The sequence below is a fragment of the Paroedura picta genome, chromosome 15 (assembly GCF_049243985.1).
Source record: "Paroedura picta isolate Pp20150507F chromosome 15, Ppicta_v3.0, whole genome shotgun sequence".
Lineage (NCBI taxonomy): Eukaryota > Metazoa > Chordata > Lepidosauria > Squamata > Gekkonidae > Paroedura > Paroedura picta.
Window position 1 is genome coordinate 17,230,571 of NC_135383.1, and position 21,209 is coordinate 17,251,779.

General features: G+C 55.1%; 1 protein-coding gene across 13 annotated transcripts in view; it reads right to left on the reverse strand.

Moving 5' to 3' along the window:
- MYO18A (myosin XVIIIA) overlaps positions 1-21,209 on the reverse strand; it is a 144,978-nt gene that overhangs the window by 19,907 nt on the left and 103,862 nt on the right. For all 13 annotated transcript variants that reach the window (XM_077312283.1, XM_077312284.1, XM_077312274.1 and 10 more), the window contains 10 exons: positions 16,298-16,421; positions 15,469-15,669; positions 13,845-13,955; positions 9,264-9,368; positions 8,986-9,132; positions 8,550-8,663; positions 7,232-7,348; positions 5,219-5,302; positions 4,989-5,126; positions 934-1,119 (listed from right to left, as the gene is read on the reverse strand). In XM_077312283.1, the coding sequence (XP_077168398.1) occupies positions 934-1,119; positions 4,989-5,126; positions 5,219-5,302; positions 7,232-7,348; positions 8,550-8,663; positions 8,986-9,132; positions 9,264-9,368; positions 13,845-13,955; positions 15,469-15,669; positions 16,298-16,421 (1,327 nt within the window). The remainder of the gene's footprint in view (positions 1-933; positions 1,120-4,988; positions 5,127-5,218; positions 5,303-7,231; positions 7,349-8,549; positions 8,664-8,985; positions 9,133-9,263; positions 9,369-13,844; positions 13,956-15,468; positions 15,670-16,297; positions 16,422-21,209) is intronic.

The following is a 21,209-nucleotide window of genomic DNA, read 5'->3' on the forward strand; positions in this document are numbered from 1 at the left end:
AACATGGGCCAGAATGCTTAGCGACAAGCCACAACAGTGTGAAGGGTGTACATAATGTGTGATGTTGAGAGTGCCTCCCATAAGGAGGGGTGAAGGTGCAGAGAGGCAATTTGGTAAACAGCACCTGGCTCTGCATGATGAGAGAGACAAAACTGGCCCTTGTTGTTGTTAGGTGCGAAGTCGTGTCCAACCCTTCGCGACCCCATGGACAATGATCGTCCAGACCTTCCTGTCCTCTACCATTCCCCGGAGTCCATTTGAGTTTGCACTGACTGCTTCAGTGACTCCATCCAGCCACCTCATTCTCTGTCGTCCCCTTCTTCGTTTGCCCTCGATCGCTCCCAGCATTAGGCTCTTCTCCAGGGAGTCCTTCCTTCTCAAAACTGGCCCTAACCAGACCCAAATGGAGAATGACAGAGCTGCATTGGGAAGGCAGGGAGAATCTGCACTCAGCCTGAATAAAGGTGGGTGGAATCGAGCCTTGGCACTTGGGTCCATTTGTACACGGCTCGCAGAGTCGGGAGCAAGTGTGCATCAATAGAACAGGCACCCGCCCCCGAACTGTGCTAAAAACGAATCTAAAGAAAATCTGGGAGGTCCCCATGACAGCAAAACATCTACATGACTCTAGAGGGGCGTTGAATGAATTTCCATGTGAAAGCGAAGGTTTTTTTGAGCGGTGGAACTGTTTATGTGGGAGGGCATACATCATATTTAATCAGCTTGTATGCACCATGCCGATGAGTCACCTTGCTGTGGGGAGGAGGAATGGGGAATGTGGTGGCCTTGAAGATGCTCCACTAGAAGAGTCAGAACAGCCAGGGCCAGAGTCACAATTCCCACTAGCATACGCTTGGGGGCACGGCGGCCTTGACAAGAGGGGCAGCAGAGGAAGCGGCCTCTGCCCTGCACCCGGATCGCCCCTCTCCTTACCAGTTCGTGTTTTTTGCGGCTGGCCTCGGCCTCCTTCTTGGCCAGCTCGGCCATCTCCTCCTTGGTGTCTCGCAGCTGACGCTGCACGCGCTTGTTCTGCTCCTTCTCTCGGTTCTCGGCGGCCGCCCGCTGGTCTCGCTCTTCCGTCAGCTTCTCCATGTTCTCCTTCAGTCGGGTGGCCAAGCTCTGTGGAAGACGGGGGAGAAGGCGGGAAGGTCAGGAGACTGGAGTGCCCCAATTCAACTCTTGGGGATGCCACTTCCCAACTCTCTGCCCCGAAAGCACAGGAATGACTGGGTGTGGATCCCCTGGTTCTAAGATGATGTGTTTCTCTTCCTTTGGCAGACCTGCCTTGACTTAAGACCGGGGGTGGGGTGGGAGCCACAGAAATGGAGGAGAGCCCTGCTCATGAGAACACACTCCATCCAATGGGATCTAAGCAAAAAAGGAAGATTCAGGCAGGTAGCTGTGTTGGTCTGAAGCAGCAGAACAAAGGTTGAATCCAGGGGCCCCTTTAAAACCAACAAAGTGATTCTGGCATAAGCTTTCATGCATGGGCACACTTCTTCAGGTAGATTCAGGTGGGCAGCCTTGATGGTATGAAGCGGCAGGACAGTTTTTGAGTCCAGGGGTGCCTTGAAAACCAGCCTTTAGTCAAGGTGTGAGCTTTTATGGGCACGCACACTCCCATGACGTTGTATCTGACAAAGTGTCCATGCACACAAAAACTCATACCTTTATTAAAACCTGGTTGGTCTTCAAGGTGCCCCTGGACTCGCTGAAAGAAAGGGAGGGGGGATCCCTAGGCTCAGCTAACTGGAGCTAAAGGACAAAGGGAAGATGGAGCCCTCCCTGACCTGCTTCCACACGGACCAGTTTTCATTTATTTAGTGGTCACTGCAGGGCCAGAAGCCTGGCAAGCACTGAGTGGGCCCAGGCAGCCTGGCATTCTGAGATTGGCGGATCTCCAGTCCGGCAACAGGCTGTTCCGACCGCAGCCTGATCATAATCGAAGGCTTCGGAGGACGAGGTGGAAACCCCGGAATTCCTCGGAGTCGCTTGATATTTGCAGCAGTAACACCTCTCCCCCACCCCTCACCCCCACCTTGAGGCAAGAGCTCTGTCTTCTGGCAAGGGTGGCAAACTAAGGCCACCTGGTGCGGGGTAGCAGCTAAGTACAGATACAAGAGGGGCATCCCTTCACTCGGCCTCATGGTGTCACGGGGAATTGTAGTCCACGGACATCTGGAGGGCCGCAGTTTGACTACCCCTGCTCTAGAGGGCCAGCAACAGGGAACAGAGGCTGAGGCCTCCCCCAGATGTTTCCTCCTGACACTGATGTTCAGTGGTAGACTGCCTTTGAACGTGGAGGCTGCCTTAGGTCACCAGGGCTAGGAGCCACTGACAGATCTCTCCCTCAACAAGCTGCCCTCCAGCACTTTTTGGCAACGCTGCTAAAGAACAACCCTTCCTAATTCGAGAGCCAGCATGGTGACATGGTTAAGACAGGGGGCCTCTGATCCGGAGAACCGGGTTTGATTCTCCCACTCTTCCGCATGCTGATTGCTGGGTGACCTTGGGCCTGTCCCAGTTCTCTCAGGGCTCTCTCAGCCCTGCTTACCTCACAGTGTGTCCGTTGTAGGGAGAGGAAGGGAAGGTGATTGTAAGCCGCTTTGAGACTCCTTTAGGTACAGAATAGAGTGCGGTATAAAGACCATCCTGCTTCAGTTGGACTGTGCCTTTACTTCCCCTCTCCATCTTGTAATCTGCAGAGGGGAAGTGCAGCCCAGCCAGAGCAGGATGCACCTCCGGAGCGAGGGCCTCTGTTGCACAGTCATTCTGTTGCACAGCAACATCTAAAGGCCACTTCTGCTTGGAATAACTCAAGTGTCCCCCTTGCACTGCCAGGAAGGGCCTTCTGTGTCCCCAGGTCAAGATGACCGCCCTGACTCCGGGCTGGCTGGGAGGCCAGTCGAAGCGCCTGCATGCTGACCGTGGCCTGACCTTCCCGTCCTGCACAAGGAGCCAAGATGCTCCACCCCCACCCCAAGCAGAGCTGGGTGAAGAAGAGGCAGTGGCAGCGGCGCACCAGGGCTGGCGCATCAATATTCATCTGCTGCGCATAATGGTAGCAGACAGCGGCAATTACCGAGGCCGGGGCCCAGGAATGAGTGTTGCCCAATCGCTCCCCGCCGAGCGCTAATGGAACAAACGAACCCGGCACTATGAATTTACATGAGGGGGGGTTTGGACTGGCTTGCAGAGGAGGGCAGGGGAGAGCGGAAGAGGGGGTGGCTGCAGAGTTTTGAGAGAGAGAGAGAGAGAGAGAGAGAGAGAGAGAGAGAGAGAGAGAGAGAGAAACTTTTCTCCCCAGGCGTGGGCAGAATAATCAGGGGGGCTTTGGTGAATTGGAGAAATAGATTTAACTTTGTGTGAAGTAATTACAGCATGTAATGTGGGGAGAAAAATAGATTCCATCCTTTTGCGGCAGCTGAGTGCTGTCCCCTGCATATTTATGGGGGGGGGGCGGGGAGGGGGAAAGCGAATAATGGCACGGAAATATTAAGAGGGAGTGCTAAAGCGCCTCGGCTCCCTCGCCGGAAAAAAAGGAGCTGCAGAGGCAGAATGTAAAGCAGGGCTGCAAACAGGTGCAGCGGAAGAGAGCGTCTGGTCTCCCCCTGTCGTTGTGGGGCTGTGGGGCAGAGAGGGTTCCCAGCTGGGTTGGACCGGGGCAGTGGGGAAGGGTGGCATTGCAAGAAGGTGATCTGCATTTCAAAAAATACACACCCACCCCATCTGCCCTCGAGTCCCCTGCCCGCCCCCTCCCTTTCCAAACAGCTACACCACCCAACTTGTCTTTTGGCCCTGCAGGGGGCTTCCTCTGCTCCATCAGACTGAAGAAGAAGAGTTGGTTCTTATATGCCGCTTTTCTCTGCCAGGAGGAGTCCCAAAGCAGCTTACAATCTCCTTCTCTTTCCTCTCCCCACAACAGACACCGGGTGAGGGAGGGGAGGCTGAGAGAGCCCTAATATTACTGAAGAAGAAGAGCTGGTTCTTATATGCCGCTTTTCTCTGCCAGGAGGAGTCTCAAAGCAGCTTACAATCTCCTTCCCTTTCCTCTCCCCACAACAGACACCGGGTGAGGGAGGGGAGGCTGAGAGAGCCCTGATATTGCTGAAGAAGAAGAAGAGCTGGTTCTTATATGCCGCTTTTCTCTGCCAGGAGGAGTCCCAAAGCAGCTTACAATCTCCTTCCCTTTCCTCTCCCCACAACAGACACCGGGTGAGGGAGGGGAGGCTGAGAGAGCCCTGATATTACTGAAGAAGAAGAGTTGGTTCTTATATGCCGCTTTTCTCTGCCAGGAGGAGTCTCAAAGTGGATTAGAGTCGCCTTCCCTTTCCTTTCCCTCCTCCCCTTGTAGACCAGGGAATCCCAACCAGGGTTTGGAGGATCCTTGGAGTTAGGCAAGAGCTCCCCAAGAGCTGTGAGGTCTTTCCCAGAGGTTTGGATGGGCACTGGCATCACGAGATGCCCCTGGAGCCCCCTTCCCTTGTAGGTCTAGAGGCCTAGTATCCGTCTCCACAATGGAAACAGTGAATGATTGACTGGATGGCCGGCTCCCGCATCTTATTTCTGTGCCCACTTCTCTGAAGGGGCATGGCAACACTTCGGGGGTTCCTCGAAGTCCAAAAAAGACTTCAGGGGCTCCTCCTTGGTCAAAAGGTAGAAAAAGGCTGGTCTAGACCAACAGCCCGCAGTCTGGGAAGGCTGTGGAAATCTTGTTGCACTTGGAGGGCATTCGGCAGAGAAGTTGAAGTGGGGGTCTGGGGAGGGGACTGGGGACTCACAAGGCAGAAGAAAGAGGCACGAGTTGATGGGGGGGGGCCAGGAGGGGGCCATCACACAATATGCTTCCTGCACCACCCCAGTCAATAAAACACACACAAGGGAAAGTCTGGTGTGTCTTTGGAAGCCAAGAGGTGTCCTTTGCCTCTGCGGTAAGCCAGCCAGCCAGCTGCCTTTCCCTGGCTCCGAGAGAGTTCGAGATTCCCTACCTCGAGGCGCTTCACTTGCGTCCTTTCAAACTCCAGCCGTGTTTCCAGCTCACGGATCTTGGCCTCCTGCCTGCTGACCAATGACTTGTCCACCATGGACTGCTCGAGGAACTCCAGCTGGCTCTGAAGACCTTGCAGCTGGCGAAGGGAAGCAAGAACAGAACCCTCAGAATACATCCCGGGGCAAACAAGGCAGTGGGGTCTTGCCTCCTCCTTCTCCCCCAAAATACCTTTTCCTGCAGCTCCTGCTTCTCCTTATTGGCGTCTTCCAGCTGGGACTGCAAGTCGTTGATCTGAGCCAGGTCCCGGGAGGCCTGAGGAGCACATGGGAGTCAAGGTCTGTTAGATCTGGCCGATGTCGCAAGAGCCAGAAAGCTCAGGGTCTGCCTCGGGCCCAAGGCATCCCAAAGGCCCAGCATTCCACCCGAGGCTTGGCTCGTCACAGCATGGATACTGGCCACCGAGTTTGCCCAGGTGGGAAGAGAGTGTTGGGGCTTTGTACCCCACTTTTCACTGCCCAAAAGAGCCTCAAAGCAGCTTACAATCGCCTGCCCTTCCTCCCCCCACAACAGACACCCTGTTAGGTAGGTGGGATTGAGAGAGCTCTGAGAGAACTGTGACCCAAGATCACCCAGCTGGCTGCACATGGAGGAGTGGGGAATTGAACACGGTTCTCCAGACTAGGGGCCACTGCTCTTTACTACTACACCAAGCTGGTTCTTTTTGGCCTTCCTCTCCTAGACCTGTTTTTCCCTAAGAGCTCATGAGGTGAACATGTGCACGTAAGCCTGGCTGGGGGAAACTCTACCCTGCCCTGGCTGCCTCTCTTCAGCCACAAGCTCTGTCCTTTACTCCTGTTTCAAAATCCCCGTCACTCCAGGCAGCAGAACAATCCTCAAAGATGAAAACTCAGTTACTCCCTGCCTTGCTCTGGCTTTCCTTCTGCAAACAACACTCCCCCCTCCTCTTCCTCTTAGGCCTAGTCCATGGGAGCAAGTCAAGAAAGCCATCGAACTGCAGCTGGGCTGCTCTGCTCCAGGGCTCTATGTTCTATGGAAAATAGGGGCCTGGAGCAACAGGAGCTCTGGCATCTGTGACCCACACACAGCAAGCTAGCATGTCCTGGAGAAGCCTACAAAGTCTTGTCCCTTACACGCTAGCTTTGAATGAAACAGAGAATACGGCAGGACATTCAAGGACACAACTCCCATCTGTGGCCCATCCAGGGACAGCTGTATGGCCTCATCTGCATGAAACTGTGCCTCTGCCTCAATTTGGAGGGTACCCGTGGAGACAGAATTGTAGAGCTGGAAAGGGGCCAAACCGGCCATCTAGCCCAACCTCCTGCTCAATGCAGGATCAACCTCAAGCAGCCTTTGGGACCATGGAGGTAGGACTCGAATATTTTTCAGGCTTCAAGGTATCAGGAAGTAATGCCAGCTGGCCATGCCTCTCTGCTACCCATCCCCCACCCCCTGCCGAAAGTGAGCAAAGTTTTCAATGTCTGGGGTCCTTCCTTCCCAACCTCTCCAGGCCCATCACTGGCCACTGGGGGGGGGGGGCAGGTCAACCTGCCCAAATAAGGGTAGAATTATTATTTTAAGTCAAAACCTTTTTCTTTCCCAGGGTGGGAGGGCTCTCCCCTGTCGCCATTTTTAAACCCCTCATGGGCCTTTGTGGTATGATAACTCAGTACCAATTCTGGGAAATCTTGGCCTAAAGAATCCATGATAAGTCTCCGTCCAGCCGCTAATTATAGATGGCCAATGAGGGGGAGCTCACCACTTCCTTAGGCAGCCGATTCCACTGCTGAACTACCCTGAGTGTGAAAATCTTTTCACCTGATATCTAGCTGGTACTAGTCCACACCTATTACTACTTGTCCTCTCCTCTACTGCCAACAAGAACCTTCTCCTGCCCTCCTTTAGGTGACAACCTTTCAAATACTTCAAGAGAGCCCTCCTGTCCCCTCTCAACCCCCTCTTCCCCAGGCTGAACATTCCCAAGCCCCTCAGCCTTTCCTCCTAGGGCTTGGTCCCCAGGCCCTGGATCATCGTCATCGCTCTCCTCTGCCCCGTCTCCATCTTGTCCACATCCTTGTTGAAGTGAGGCCTCCAGAACTGCACATGGTCCTCCAAGATGAAATGCTGAGACGCACGGTGGAGGGAGCGAGGCTGGGGCTATGCTGGAGATGGGAGCAAGCTGCCACGTTGCCAGGACCGCAAGGTGGGGGAAAGACTCACCTGGGCCACAGCTGCCTTGTGCTTCTTCATCAGCTCGTTCATGTCCTCCTGGTCCTCCTCCAGGCGGCTCTGCACCTCGTTCTTCTCCCTCTGCAAACGGCTCAACTGTTCTTCCAGCTGGCAAAGATGGAGAAGGAGGAATGCAAACAGGGTAGAGCTCCCCTACAGTTTAAAGCAGCTTAGGCAGCAGGCTGGGGGAAAGGCTATGCCCAAGAGCCCTGAAAAGGTGTGGTCAGCACATGGTTCTACAGGCAGCTGGTCTCGTTCATGATAAAGCCGGCCATTAAAGCACCCCTGTCCTCCAGACACCCGGCCCAGCCTGAAACAAGAGGCTTTCATAGCCCCAGACCGGAGGAGAGGCAGAGCTGCCAACGAACAACTTGCAGCCCCCACAGGCAGAAATGGACTCCCTAGCTGGGAATGGCCAACAAAAGCTGAAAGGGGCTCCAACATGCCAACTTTCCATCCTCAATCATGTGGGAAGCGGAAACAGGACTTTTGCCGAGAGTCGCCTGCCATGTGGCAGTCTAGGCCAGGAGGAGGAAATCCCCCTTTGACAAATTCACCCTCTTTTTCTTCTCCAGGGATTAATTCTAAAAGCTAAGCCTGCCATTCGTAGCAGAAGCTAGCTGTTCACGGTCCTGGCTGACCAGTGCCCATGACATCCTCAAGAAACCTCCCTTAAAGACTCTCTCTTTTTCAACTGATATGACTAATGAGGGGGTCAAGAAGCATACGATCCTGTTTACCAAGCCCCTGACTGTAGAGGGGGGGGGGAACAGATCACAGGACAAGGAAGCCTGACTGAAGGACAGAATCAAATTGCAAAGCTGGGCAGGAACTGAGCTCATACATTGGCCGCCACATGCACAGCAAATCCTCTTTTTATAAGAACAAAAAAGAAGCCACGTTGGATCAGGCCACTGGCCCATCCACACCAGCACTCAGTGTCACATAGTGGCCAAAACCCAGGTGCCACCAGGAGGCCCACCAGAGGGGCCAGAACTCCCACTGCCCCCCTCCCCAGCACTAAGAATACAGAGCATTATGCCCTGAGGCATCAAAACATAAGAGAAACGATGTTAGATAGGCCAATGGCCTATCCTGGGACAACTCCCTGAAGAGCACCTCCCTGCAAGACCTGAAGACATGGCAAACCAGCACAAGCTGAAGGACATTGAGATGCCAGCCCTGGTGGGACAGGAGGGTCACTTGGCTTGCTGGAGCTGCTCTCTGAGAACCATGTGGAATATCACCTTCTGTCTTTTAAGGGAAGACAGACAGACAGAGAGACAGACAGAGCGCAGGAGGTGCTTACCGCTCCCTTGGACTTGGAAAGGTCATCGATTTGCAAGTGCAAATCCTCAATCTCTACCTCCATGGATTTGCGAGCTTTCACTGCAGCGGCGCACGTGAACTCCGACTCCTCCAGCTGTAGGGAAAGCCCCCCAATATCCCCAGGGGAGATTAGAACAACCGCCACAGACCGCAGTAGGCCAGGCCTGCTTTCCCAAGCCCCAACAGGATGACCCCAACACTGCTTGCAGGGGACGCCCAACCTGACTTCAGTCTGCCTCCAGCCGGATTTCAGGTGGAGGCCTTGCCAGGAGGGCCCCAGGACAAGAGCTCCACTGCATTTGTGGCCTGATAGACTTCCTTGCTTGGGCCCATTTCTTCTGCCAACTTGTGCCCAGACAGACAAGGACAAACCCTTGCAGGACGAAGTGTCTGGCCCCTCTTCTGCCCCCGCCTACCTGATTTTTAAGCTGCGCGATCTCCCTTTTGCTGGGGGCATTGTTTTTCAGGTGGTCAAGCATGACCTGAGCATCCGTCAGGAGGGCCTTGGTGCGCTTCAGGTCCTTCCGCAGCCGTTTCTCTGTCTCAAAGTCCCGTTGGTTGACCTGGGGGTGGGGAGAAGTGTGAAGGGATCTGGAACGAGGCACCGTGCGCATGCTCCTCCCCCACCGTCCTGCCCCCATCGCCCCCTCCCAGCCTACAGCAGAGTGTCTTGCTCGCTCCTGCATGCGCGTACCTGGTCACTGACGGTGGCCAACTTGCTTTCTAGGTCCCGTTTCTCTCGCAGCACCTTCTGCTTCTCCTCGTACTCCTCTTCCAGCTGCATCTCCATCTGCTTCAGCTGTTGGGCAAGAAGAAGGAAGCAGGTGGAAGAAGAAGGAAGGGAGGAGGAGGAGAGAGGAGGAAGGAAGGTGGAGGAAAAAGTAGAAGTAGAAGGAGGAGTTGGTTTTTATATGCCACTTTTCTCTAACAAGAGTCAAAGTGGCTTACAATTGCCTTCCCTTTCTCTCCCCACAACAGTCACCCTGTGAGGTAGGTGAGGCTGAGAGAGCCCTGATATTACAGTGCTGTGGCAAGCCCAAGGTCACCCAGCTGGCTGCATGTGGAGGAGCGGTTAATCAAACACGGCTCGCTAGATTAGAAGCCACTGTTTTTAACTACTGCACCAAGCTGGCTCAGGGGGAAGGGCTTTTGACTGGCACAGCCGCTGAGGCCAGACTGGCTCACAGCATGCACAGATCTCCCACTCGTGTCCAGAATCACAGACGACCACCATCCTCACTGGGCATCAATTAGCAGCTGTGGGGGGCAAGCAAATGTCTCCCCCTTGAAACCCACCTGGCTCGGGGAACAGGGGAAATGTTCTGGAATAGCCCCCCTCGGTTTCCACTCCCTTGACACAGGGTGCTCCATTGCCAGTAACTCTAAGAACTGCCTCGCTGGGACAGACCAAGGTCTGCCTTGTCCAGCACCCTGCTTGCTTCCCAAAGTGGCCAGACAGGTGTTGCAGTGAAGCTCACAGGTGGGACATGACGGAAACAAGCGTCCCTGGCTGTTTGAGGTTTGCAAAATTATGCACGGGGATAGAGAAGGAAGTGTTTTTCTTCCTCTCTCACTGTACAAGAACTCGTGGGCACTGAATGAAAGGAAAGAGCAGGCGGCTTTGAACTGATCAAAGGAAATGCTTCTTCACCCAAAGACTAATGAATGCATGGCATTCACTGCCACAGGAAGTGGTGGCAGCTACAAGCACAGGCAGCTTCAAGAGGGGACTGGATGAACATATGGAGCAGAGGCCCACCAGTGGCCGTTAGCCACGAGGTACAGATGGAGCATGATGTCTAGGGCAGGAATGCTCTGTGCTCTTGGTGCCTGGGGGACCGCAGTGGGAGGGTTTCTGAATTTCTGGCCACACTGGTGGACCTTCTGATGGCACCTGGGTTTGGGTGACGGTGTGACACAGAATGTTGGTCTAAATGGGTCACTGGCCTGATCCAACATGGCTGCTCTTATGTTCTGATGCTTATTAACCTCCAGAACCACATCCAACCTGCTGGGATAGATGGTCCTGTTGCTGAAAGAGGAGTCTCCATGTCCATGACAGCAGAAATGAAACGTCCTAATAACATCTCAGGTTTTGCTTATTATTTGTATGTATTTTAAGCTACGCTTTTAATTATTTTAATGGACTGTGTTTCTTCAGGGGCGGCGGTGCTAATGGTTTTAAAATGCACTTTTATTATTATGTTTTAATTTGTTCACTCCCTTGGTGGCCTCTGAAAGGACCGGAAGGCAGGTTATACATTTTGTAAAATTAAATACATTTTTAGTTTATGTATCTCACTTTCTCCCTGATGGGGACCTAAAACAGAGAACATCATTCTCCTCTCCGCACGACCCTGTGAGGTAGACTAGGCTGAGCAGCCTTCTATGGCACTTGTGGGGATTCAAGCCTGGTTCTCCCAGAATCTTAGTTCAATAATGTGTACGTCATACTGGCTCTCTCCCAAGAAGGGTTCGTTTTTTATACCCCGCTTTCCACTTACCCGTAAAGAGTCTCAAAGTGGCTTACAAACACCTTTCCCTTCCTCTCCCCACATATCCTGGGAGGTAGGCGGGTCTCAGAGAGCTCTGAGAGAACTGCTCCACCAGAACAGCTGAGAGAACTGACTGGCCCAACATCACCCAGATGGCTGCATGTGGAGGAGCAGAGAATCCACCCAAATTCTCCAGATTAGAGTCCACCACTCTTCACCAGGACACCAGGGTGCCTCTCCAATTAAATCCAGTTTCAAGTTTAAAAGAAATATCACAGTCGTTTCTGGCTTTGACTTTGAAAGTTGGCATTATCCGGCTGTCGTGACAAGGAGGCTACTGAAGTGGTCAGCCTCAGATGCTCAGGCACGGCCTTCGTCCTGTACTGATCAGCCACAGGCTGCAGGGCCGCCAAAAGAGGAGCCTGGAGCTCCAGTCTGGAAGGGTCAGCTGCAATCACCCACTGCAGGGAGGCCTGTGGGCAATTTGGCTGGGGATGGCCTCAGCTGGAGGTGGTCCAGTCCCAGCCTATGAAAGGCGACCCTGCAGGTCCAGAGGTGGCCAAACTGTGCTCTCCAGGTGTCCAGCATGGCAGGGGTTCATGGTAACTGTAGTCCATGAACACTTGGAAAGCCACAGTTTGGCCAACCCTGCTAGGTAAAAGATGGTTTGCCACTACCGGCCTTTGGACATCAACCCTGGACTTCCTTGGTGGTCTCCCATCCATGAACTAACCAGGACTGACCCTGTTTAGCTTCCGTGCTCTGATGAAACTGGGATAGAACAGACCATGCGTGGCAGGGTCCTCAACAGGAAGGAGGGAGAAAACCAAGAGAGCCAGGTTCTTGAATCCCCCTGCTCCCTCCACCAAGGAAGCCTAAAGACACAAATCCCAAACGAGTACCAAACCAGGCTTTGACCCAGCTAGGCCCTCCACCAATTGAAAACCCAAAGATGTACGGGGGCAGGGGGAGCATTATGAAGGCCTGACCCCCTCGAAATTGTTCGGACCCTCCGTCGACCTCCAGTGCTAGCCAGAGAGGAATGGAGGACCAGCCACCTCCCTGGATTCCTGGCCCACAGGGCCGTGAGTCAGAGCTGCCAGCAGCCAACACTAATAGCTGGACGCAGAATCAGCCCAGGAAGTGTTCATTTGGATAATTGCAGGTTAACGCCAAGCTGAGATGTGTCATGCGGCTTACGGCAGCAGTGTGGGGAGACAGAGGAACCCAAACAAGGGAACGGTGGGTGGTCAAGCTGATTGGGGCCAGGCAGGGTTCAGCGGAACAACAGTCAGGTCAAACACAAGGCCCCTCTGCCCCCCCCCCCCCAGGCAGACCTCCGGTTTGGTGCCATCTGAAGTTTTCTGGCCCACAGTCTTCTCCTCACCAAGAGACAGCCTGGCATAGTGGCCTCTGGAGAACTGGTCTGATTCTCCACTCCTCGTCCACATGCAGCCAGTTGGGTGACCTTGAGCCAGTCCCAGTTCTCTGAGAGCTCACTCAGCCCCACCTACCTCACAGGGACCCTGTCATGGGGAAGGCGATCGTAAGCCACTTTGAGATTCCTCTGAGTAGTGAAAAGCGGGGTACAGAAAACCAGCTCTTCTCCCAGAAGTGTTGGAATGCGCCACTGTTTTTGAAGGTTTCATTCCATGTTCCAAGCCACTTCCTGTCCCGGGTTTGAAGCGAGCTCTGGGGCTGAGCTTGCCTCCCCATTCAGACCTCCCCCCCCCCATGCCAACCTGCCATCTCTGCCCCTGAAGCAGAAGGAATGTTTCTCAAAGGGGGCTCAACGAAAAAGTACAGTTAATGGATGGTTCTTTTTTTAAGAAAAGGAAATTATATTAGGGTTTTCCACTGATTAAAACATTTCTCTAATCAATCATGTGTCTTCCCACCAACTGAATTCATCCATTAATATTTTCAGCAGGACTGGAGGGAAAGGGAGAAAGAGTGGAGGGGGGGGGTTTACAGTTAGGACAACAGCTGACAGAAGGATGTCCCTGGGATTTCCCTTTTTCCAGTCAGGTACGATCCACACAAGGGCGGGAGCTCTGCTTTCTGTTCTGCCCTTCGAAACGGGCTCCTGATTGGGCCAAGTTTTAGTTGGTTCGCCTGCCTGTCAAATTCCCTGCCCTTGATTGAGAGTCCTGGACCAGTGTCAGGGAGATGCAGGTTCGAATCCCCACCTGTGCCATCGCACCATGCTGGCTGACCTTGAGCCGGTCACATGCTGTCAGCCTGGCCTACCTCACAGGGAAATTTAACTGAACTGGCTCCCAGATGTTTGCTGACTTCCATGCCTCCAGATTCCTATTCATTCCCCATCCATCTTCCCCTTCTTTGGTTAATTGAGCAGGCCACACTGGAGGGGACCCTGGGTATCCTGCCCCCTACCTGGTGGAATGAGCTCCTGGAAGAGCTGTGGGCCCTGCAGGAACTACCAGCATTCCGCAGGGCCTGTAAGATGGAGCTCTTCCGCCAGGTCTATGGCTGAGGCTGGAGCTTCGAAGATTGTGGGCCCCCCCTGGAAGATACTGCAATCTTATCTATTGGTTGCTTTGGCAGAAAAGTCTGACCCAGAAATACAGGCCAGGATCCCACCCACCCACTCTCCCGGTCAGTGACCATCTGGCTTACTGGTCATGTTCGTCCTGCAGATTACAAAGAGAGGGTGATGCTCTCAGCACACTGGAGGGGACCGTTCTCAATTCTCCGGCTCTTGGAAAGACACCTGGCCGGCCCCCCGGAGCCACCCCATAGCCCAGGGCCCTCCTCACCTTCTTCTGGCACGACTGCCGGATCTCCTCCACTTCCTCGTCCCGGCTCTCCACCTCCTTGGCGTGTGTCTGCCGGAGCCGCTCCATCTCCATTTCCAGCCGGAGCTTGGCCTGTTGAGAAGAAGGTCTAAGAACCCAGGGAATGGGCCTCCCCACTCTCCCCGCGGACTGGCAAGGGACAAAGCTGTAGGCCGACCGGCGCCTGTAGAGCAATGCAAAATCTGCCCCCACAGGCAGGCGTTGCTCTGGGCTGCGTGTCAACAGCTACGAGCAGCTCTGCCTTGCCATGGATTGGGGCTTCATCTGTGCTCCCGAACACTCCACTGGCCACCTGCCAAGGAGATAGCCATGCAGGGCCTTTGAGCTGCCTAGCCATCCGTGCACCCCCTGACCCTGCCCCTCTCCCAGTTGGATTTCTGGGCTCGGTGTCCCCTTGTTTCTAGGGCTTGACCCACCCAGGCAGTGGGCCCTGGCTGGCTGGGCCAGCTTCTCGCTCGCTCGCTCACTCACTCACTCTCTTGCTCACTCACTCACTCACTCACTCACTCACTCAGGGGGACTGCCTTTCTCCCGCCGCTCAGCTTTCGGCTTTCGGATCATCGAAGCCTGAGGGCCCTGAGCCTGATGCCGCAGTACGTGCTGCCCAGCTCTCCGTGGTGACCCCAGAACTGAAGCAAGACTGGGAAAGGGGGCAACCTACCATGCCGAGAAGCCCCCTTAAAGGGGGTGGGAGTGGGGGTGGGGGTAGGAGGGGCCGTCCTCTTCCCTCTTGCTCCCGCTCTCAGCTTGCCATCCGGGAAAACCAGCTGCTGCTCCAGGCTGAAAAGCCCCTAAATGCAGCCTTTTGTGCTTCTGGAGGGAGCTCCGTCAATCAGATTGTGTGGGCTTCATAAAGAAGGCTTCTATTTTTTGCCTGACGGGGCTTGCCTCCGTGACCAGGCTCCACCCCCTCAGAGGATGCCGGGGCCACTCTGACAGAAGCGCACCCCTCCGATCCTGCTTCTGTTCCGGCCTGTCAGCCGGCCGCCCCACCTGCACAACTACACGCACATGCTCTCCTCCTCGCTGGAGGAAGAACCAGCCTCCCAGGACCCTGCATGCCCAGCCCTTGTATTGAGGGGTTCCCCTTCCACCAGCCACTTCCCACTTCCACCCCATCAGCTCACGCCAGGCTGGGTGGGATTCAGAAGAGCCAGCCGCCGCGAGGGCCGTGCAGCCATCGGCAAAGGCCCAGCGTGGGGCTATCAGAGGGCTCTGGCACAAAGAACGTGCCCTCTGGTTCGATGGGCTTTGAAAGGGAGTTACTTACTTGCCTGGCCACCACCACTTCAGCAGACTGCATGGCTGGGTCTGTCGGCCTGCCCTCCCCGAGACACAGCAGCTGCCTCACCCCTTCCCTGGACTGCCTGTTTGGGGTTGAGCTCGATGCCCAAGAGCTCACTTCTCCCTGAGCCTCCGGAGAGGAATCGGAGCGGCAGAAGCAGCAGGAGCAGTCGCCACCGCCCGGATGTACCGAGGAGGCCTGGCCCACACCCCCGTGAAACCGGCACGCCCAGAAAACCGGCAGAGCCAGGGCCGGGCTTGGGAAGGTGAGGACCGGGCCTGAGTTCCCGCCCCAGCCTACCTGCTCCAGCATCTGGATGGTGCCCGCCTGCTCATCCAGCTCCTCCTCCTGGTCTTTGGCCTTGGCCTCCAGATCCCGGAGCTGCTTCCGGACTTTGGCCAAGGAGGCTTCATCTTTAGACTCCTGCGAGGAGAGATCCTGCAGCTCGGCCTCCAGCGACTCCACCTTCTGCGTGTAGAGGGTGATGTTGGAGTCCCTCTCCTGGGAAGACCACAAAGAAGAGCTGGATTTCAGACCCCGCTTTTCACTCCCCGAAGGAGTCCCAGAGGGGCTTACAAGCAACACCTTTCCCTTCCTCTCCCCACAAAAGGTGCCCTGGGAGTGAGGTGGGGCTGAGAGAGCTCTGAGAGAACTCATCTGCGAGAACAGTTCTAAGAGAACTGTGACTGGCTGGACATAGAGGAGTAGGGAATCAAACCCTGTCCTCCAGATTAAAGTCTGCCACTCTTTAGGCACCATGCCACACTGTCTCCACCATGCTGGGAAGGACGAGAGGGTGACAGCGCCTCCATAGAAGTCACAAACATGCACTGCCGGCCCTTTGACTGGGGCGGGGCGAGACAGAAGTACAGAGAGGAGAGTTTTCCCTTGCAGGCCATGGAACCCAAGCAGTATTTAAGAGTGATGAAAGTATAAGCAACAGTCTGCAGGGTGAATCTCCTGTGCAACTGAACTGAGTAGTCAGAGTAGTTGTGCCGTGTGGCTGCTCCAGGTAGGTGGCAGCCCAGCGTAAATCACCGGAGAGACCTATGGGCAGGGTGTCCGGGCCACACCGACACCCACGGAGAGGTGAACCACCCCGATGAGGAAGGGCTCCAGGCCCACCCACCTCCAGCTGCTGCTTCAGGCTGAAGACCTCGGCGATGAGCATGTCCTTCTCTCGGGCCAGCTTCTCCCGCTGGAGCTTCTCCCGCTGGGCCTCTTCATGCGCTTGCGAGAGCTCGCTGTCAAACCTGCACATGGCAGAGAGACACGTGCGTCAGTCCACACAGGGAGGCGCTCTACTCCCTCCCCCCCCCCTTCTGGGGCTCAAGGATGACATCAGCTCCTGTTCCTGAGCGGGGTGGAAAGAGATTGCGACAGCACTGAATCTCACCAGCAGCAGCAGAAGAAAAGTTGGTTTTTATATGCCGCTTTTCTCTACCCGAAGGAGTCTCAAAGTAGCGTACAGTCGCCTTCCCTTTCCTCTCCCCACAACAGACACCCTGTAAGGTGAGTGAGGCTGAGAGAGCCCTGATATCACTGCTCGGTCAGAATAGTTTTATCAGTGCCGTGGCAAGCTCAAGGTCACCCAGCTGGCTGCATGCGGGGGAGCGCAGAATCGAACCCGGCACGCCAGATTAGAAGTCCACACTCCTAACCACTGCACCAAACTGGCTCTCACACCAAATGGCAGGACACCATTGTTCATCAGAGCTTGGAAAGTAGGGGGCGGATCCCAAGTGGCCTCACCCCAGCCCATGAGGCTGACGCTCCAGGTGCTGCCTGTAACATGTCACCTCAGACATCTCACCTGGGGGTGGCAGTGGGGGGCCCCGGCCCTGCTGTGGCCCTCCGGAGGAAGAACAACAGCTGTCTTTTTGTACCCCACTTAGCACTTCCCAAGGAGTCTTAATGGGCTTACGATCGCCTACCCTTCCTCTCCCCACAACAGACGCTCTGTGAGGTAGGTGGGGCTGAGAGAGCTCTGAGAGAACTTCTCTGCCAGAACAGCTCTAACAGAACGGAGACAGGCTCAAGGGCACCCAGCTGGCTGCACTTGGAGGAGTGGGGAATCAAACCCGGTTCTCCAGATTAGAGGCTGCTGCTCTTAACCACGACATCAAACTGGCTCTCAACCAAGACACCAAGCTGACTGGCCACTGGGTGAGGAGGGATGCTGGACTGGATGAACCCCTGGTCGGATCCATCAGGGCTCTTCTGACATTCTTAAGATGCTGGTCGGATCCACCAGGGTCCTTCTCTGGTTCTCATGTCCCTGCATGTCAGCCGAAGTCTTTTGCTCAGAAAGGGGCCAATTCAAAGTCAGGCCATCTGGCCCCATCTCCAATGTTACTCCAAGCTACATCCGTGGAGAATAACAGTGGCTTATCTGGTCTTTCGTCTCTTCCCTGCTGCCGTGCCTTCCCCTGAGCACAAATGCCTCTTGCATCCTTCCCAGCAGCCAGGAGGGCCAGAGGCCTTCCTGGGGATGTTGCATTTGCACTTATGGCCACTCTGCAAGCAAGGCTGCTCTGCCCGCATTTTGATCAAGCTACACGTGCAAAGGAATGAAAAGTCAAACCTCCACCGGCTTGAAAGGCAAACGAGGGAGCTGGATGAACCAGACGGAGCTCCTCTCCCTCAGTTTGCTCCGTGAATTTCCACAACGCCACCCACTCGCTTGGCCCCCTGCCAAGAGCTGTCCTCCCCCCCCCCCCCCCGCCTTAAACCCGTTCTCAGCTGGGGGCCTCTCTTAACTTCACTGTTTACAAGCCTTTAATTTCCAGCAGAAAAGCACCAAGCAGGGAGCAAATTGCACAGAATCCTCCCGGTGCTTTCCCTGAATGGCTAATGGAGAGAGTCTGCCTGTCAGAGCCACAGGGAAGGGGGCAGGTTAAGAGAGAGGTCCAAAGGATGCAAGGGGTGGGGTGGGGAGGGGTGGGGAGGGGTGGGGTGGGGGGCAGGCCTATGAGCCCCACAGCCAGAGGAGGGGAAGCACTCAGGCAGAGGGGCAGCAAGAGGCCAGCCCCATTCCACCTGACCTCTTGGCCTGCATCTGACCACAGGGGGAAGAATCATACAATCATAGAATAATAGAGTTGGAAGGGACCTCACGGGTCATCTAGTCCAACCCCCGGCACTATGCAGGACACTCACATCCCATCTACTGTAACCTGCCACCCCTTTGCCTTCACTTTGAGATGCCTTCAGGTAGAGAAAAGCGGCATACAAGAACCAACTCTTCTTCCATAATATCAGGGCTCTCTCAGCCTTGCCTACCTCTCAGGGCATCTGTTGTGGGAAGAGAAAGGGAGGGTATTTGTAAGCCGCTTTGAGACTCCTTCGGGGAGAGAAAAGCGGCATCTAAGAACCAACTCTTCTTCATTCCAGATGGGAGCTGAGTAGTGGTTTGCCCTTGCCGTCCCCTGCGTGGCAGCCCCGGTCTTCCCTGGCAGTCTCCCATCTGAGTATGAAAAGTGGCCGTCCCTGCCTGGCTCCCACACAGTGACAAAACTGGCCTCTATTTTTAAAGGATTACGTAGCTTCGCGGAGTCCGTCGACAGCTGTCAAATTCAGCCTCGGACTTCAGAGACCGTAGTGCACGTAAAGGCTCGATGTGTGTTTGTACACACGCGGGTGTGGTCCCTGCCCTCCCACCGAGGCTCTTGGGGCTGCCAATCGGGAACCCTCAGCTGAGGCCAGAGGATGCCATGGCAGGGTTCGTGCCAGTATTTCTAGACTCCCCCCACCCCCTGCCTATCAGGGTTCACATACATCCATGCTGGTGCTTGCACTGAGCAGAGGAGAGCTCTTCTAAGGTGGATACTGGAAGGAGGCCGAGTTTGGCACGGGGAGGCCCGGGTTTGAGTTACCGGTCAGCTGGGAAATTCACCAGGCGTGTCCACTGCAGTCACTCTCTAGCCTACCTTGCAGGGCTGGTGCAGGTGAAACGGGATAAGCACCTAGAGCAGTGATCCCCAACCTTTTTATCACCGGGGACCAGTCAACACTTGACAATTTTACTGAGGCCCGGGGGGGGGAAGGATAGCCTTTTGTCGAGGGATGTAGCCGCCTGAGCCCCTGCTCCACTTGCTTTCCCGCCGGCACCCCTGACTTCCCTCTGCCCACTGCAGGGCGCTGCCAGCATCAGCTGCGCAGTGTGACGTCGAGGGAGATCCCCAGCCATGGCGGCCGCCGGTAAGCACCACAGGTGAGCCGGCGACAGAGTGGCAGGGCAGCCCCCAAGGCAGCAGCCGGGGAGGAGGGCAAGTAGGAGCCGCGGCCCGGTACCAACTCATCCACGGACCGGTACCGGTCTCTGAACCGGGGGCTGGGGACAGTTGACCCAGAGGCTTGGGCCTTCTTGTGGACAGACAGGCCATGAATGCTCTGGAATCGACCAGAATCCAGCCCCTTCCCACTGGGATCTCAATTGTGTGGGAGGGGCTCCCTGAAGAGGTGGGGGGTAGCCCTTCTTGTTGATCTTTAGCAGTCTTGCTTGCTTGCAAGGGGTGTGTGTGGAATGGCAGGCACCTTTTAAGAGGGAGAGGGAGGCAGGGACTTTTTATTTAACTGTTATCCTAGGCTGCCTTGAACCCTGCAGACAGGCAAGGTAATAAACACTTTAGCAAATTGATTTTAAAAATTAAATTCTACCAATGGACGCTAAGCCAGACCAGACAGGAGGGGCTGTTGCTTGGTGTCCAGATAAGCCAGGGTTCCGAAAGGTGGGCTTGGCTGGAGACTCTATGCTGGGCAGGGGCCACGCCCACGGGTGCACAGACACGCCCCTGAACCACGCCCCTGCCTTTATCCGTGCTACCGTCTCCACCTCGGCTTGGCGTCCCCTCCGCCACTTTATTCAGTGACCCGTGTTAAACATCCAGTCAACTAATCCCCGTTCTTCTTGGCATGGAGTAATAAATAGCGGCATTAACGCGGGCTCTGCTCTCCGGAAATTGAAATTAATTAGGTTGATTCTCTCCCTCGCTGGGTCGTTCGGCTCCCCTCCCTTCTTTCCCTGCTCGTGTGATCATTACCATAATGAGATGAAAGCGTCCTCTCTGCTGCTTAATAACGTTTTTTAAAAAGCGAGGAGAGGCTCGTAATGGAGGAGGAGACGGCGAGCCGAGCAAAGGCTGGGGGAGGCAGCGGGCACAGCCTGGGGCCAGATTCCATGCTAACGGCCCTCCGGACAATTTCCCAGTCCCTTAATTGCTCATCATTATGATGGCATTACCTGGGTTTGGTCTGCAGCTCAGCTTCTGGTGCCAAGCCCTTCCCTCCTGCCCCCAGGCTGAGCAAGCGAAGGAGACGCAGGAGGGTGAAGGGAGATGGGAAGCAGGCAACCGAGGCTGAGCATGTGCCCCTTTCTGGCACGGGCTGGGCAGTCTTGGTGCCATGGAAAGGAATTCTCCTACAATGTTGGCTGCTGCAGAACCCTGGAAGAGGCGCTCAGACAGCACCTCAGTAGAGAATGGAATGAGGGTATTTTTGTGGGTGGCAGAAGGCAGCGCCCTGGCTCAGGGACGAGTGCTAGGGTTGGAGGGAGTTTGCATGCACCTCTGCTGCCAAGAGGCGGGCTGGAGCACAGCGCATTCCTGCATCACAGCCGCTTGCCTGCTTCACAGTGTTGGCTCTAGGAGACTGGGGAGGAAAGGATTAGACAAAAGTGACGCTCGCCAACTGGCAGGTCTTAGGTAAAAGCCAAAAGATAAAAGAAGAGCTGGTTTTTACAGCCCACTTTTCTCTACCAGAAAGCGTCTCAAAGTGGCTTGCTGCGTGTGGAGGAGTGACGAATCAAACTCAGGTCTCCAGATTAGAAGCGGCCACTCTTAATAACTACCCCAAGATGACTCTAATCTGGAAAGTCTCCAGACTAGAACCAGAGGTGTAGCCTGCTGGAGCCAAACAGCTAACAAAGTCAGGGCAGTTCAGTATGTGATGCCGTGTTGTTACAGGGCCATTTGTCTCTCAGTATTTTGATCTGTTCTGTGTTGTGCAATTCACACCTATGTCTGTAAGCTTCTTTGAGGTTC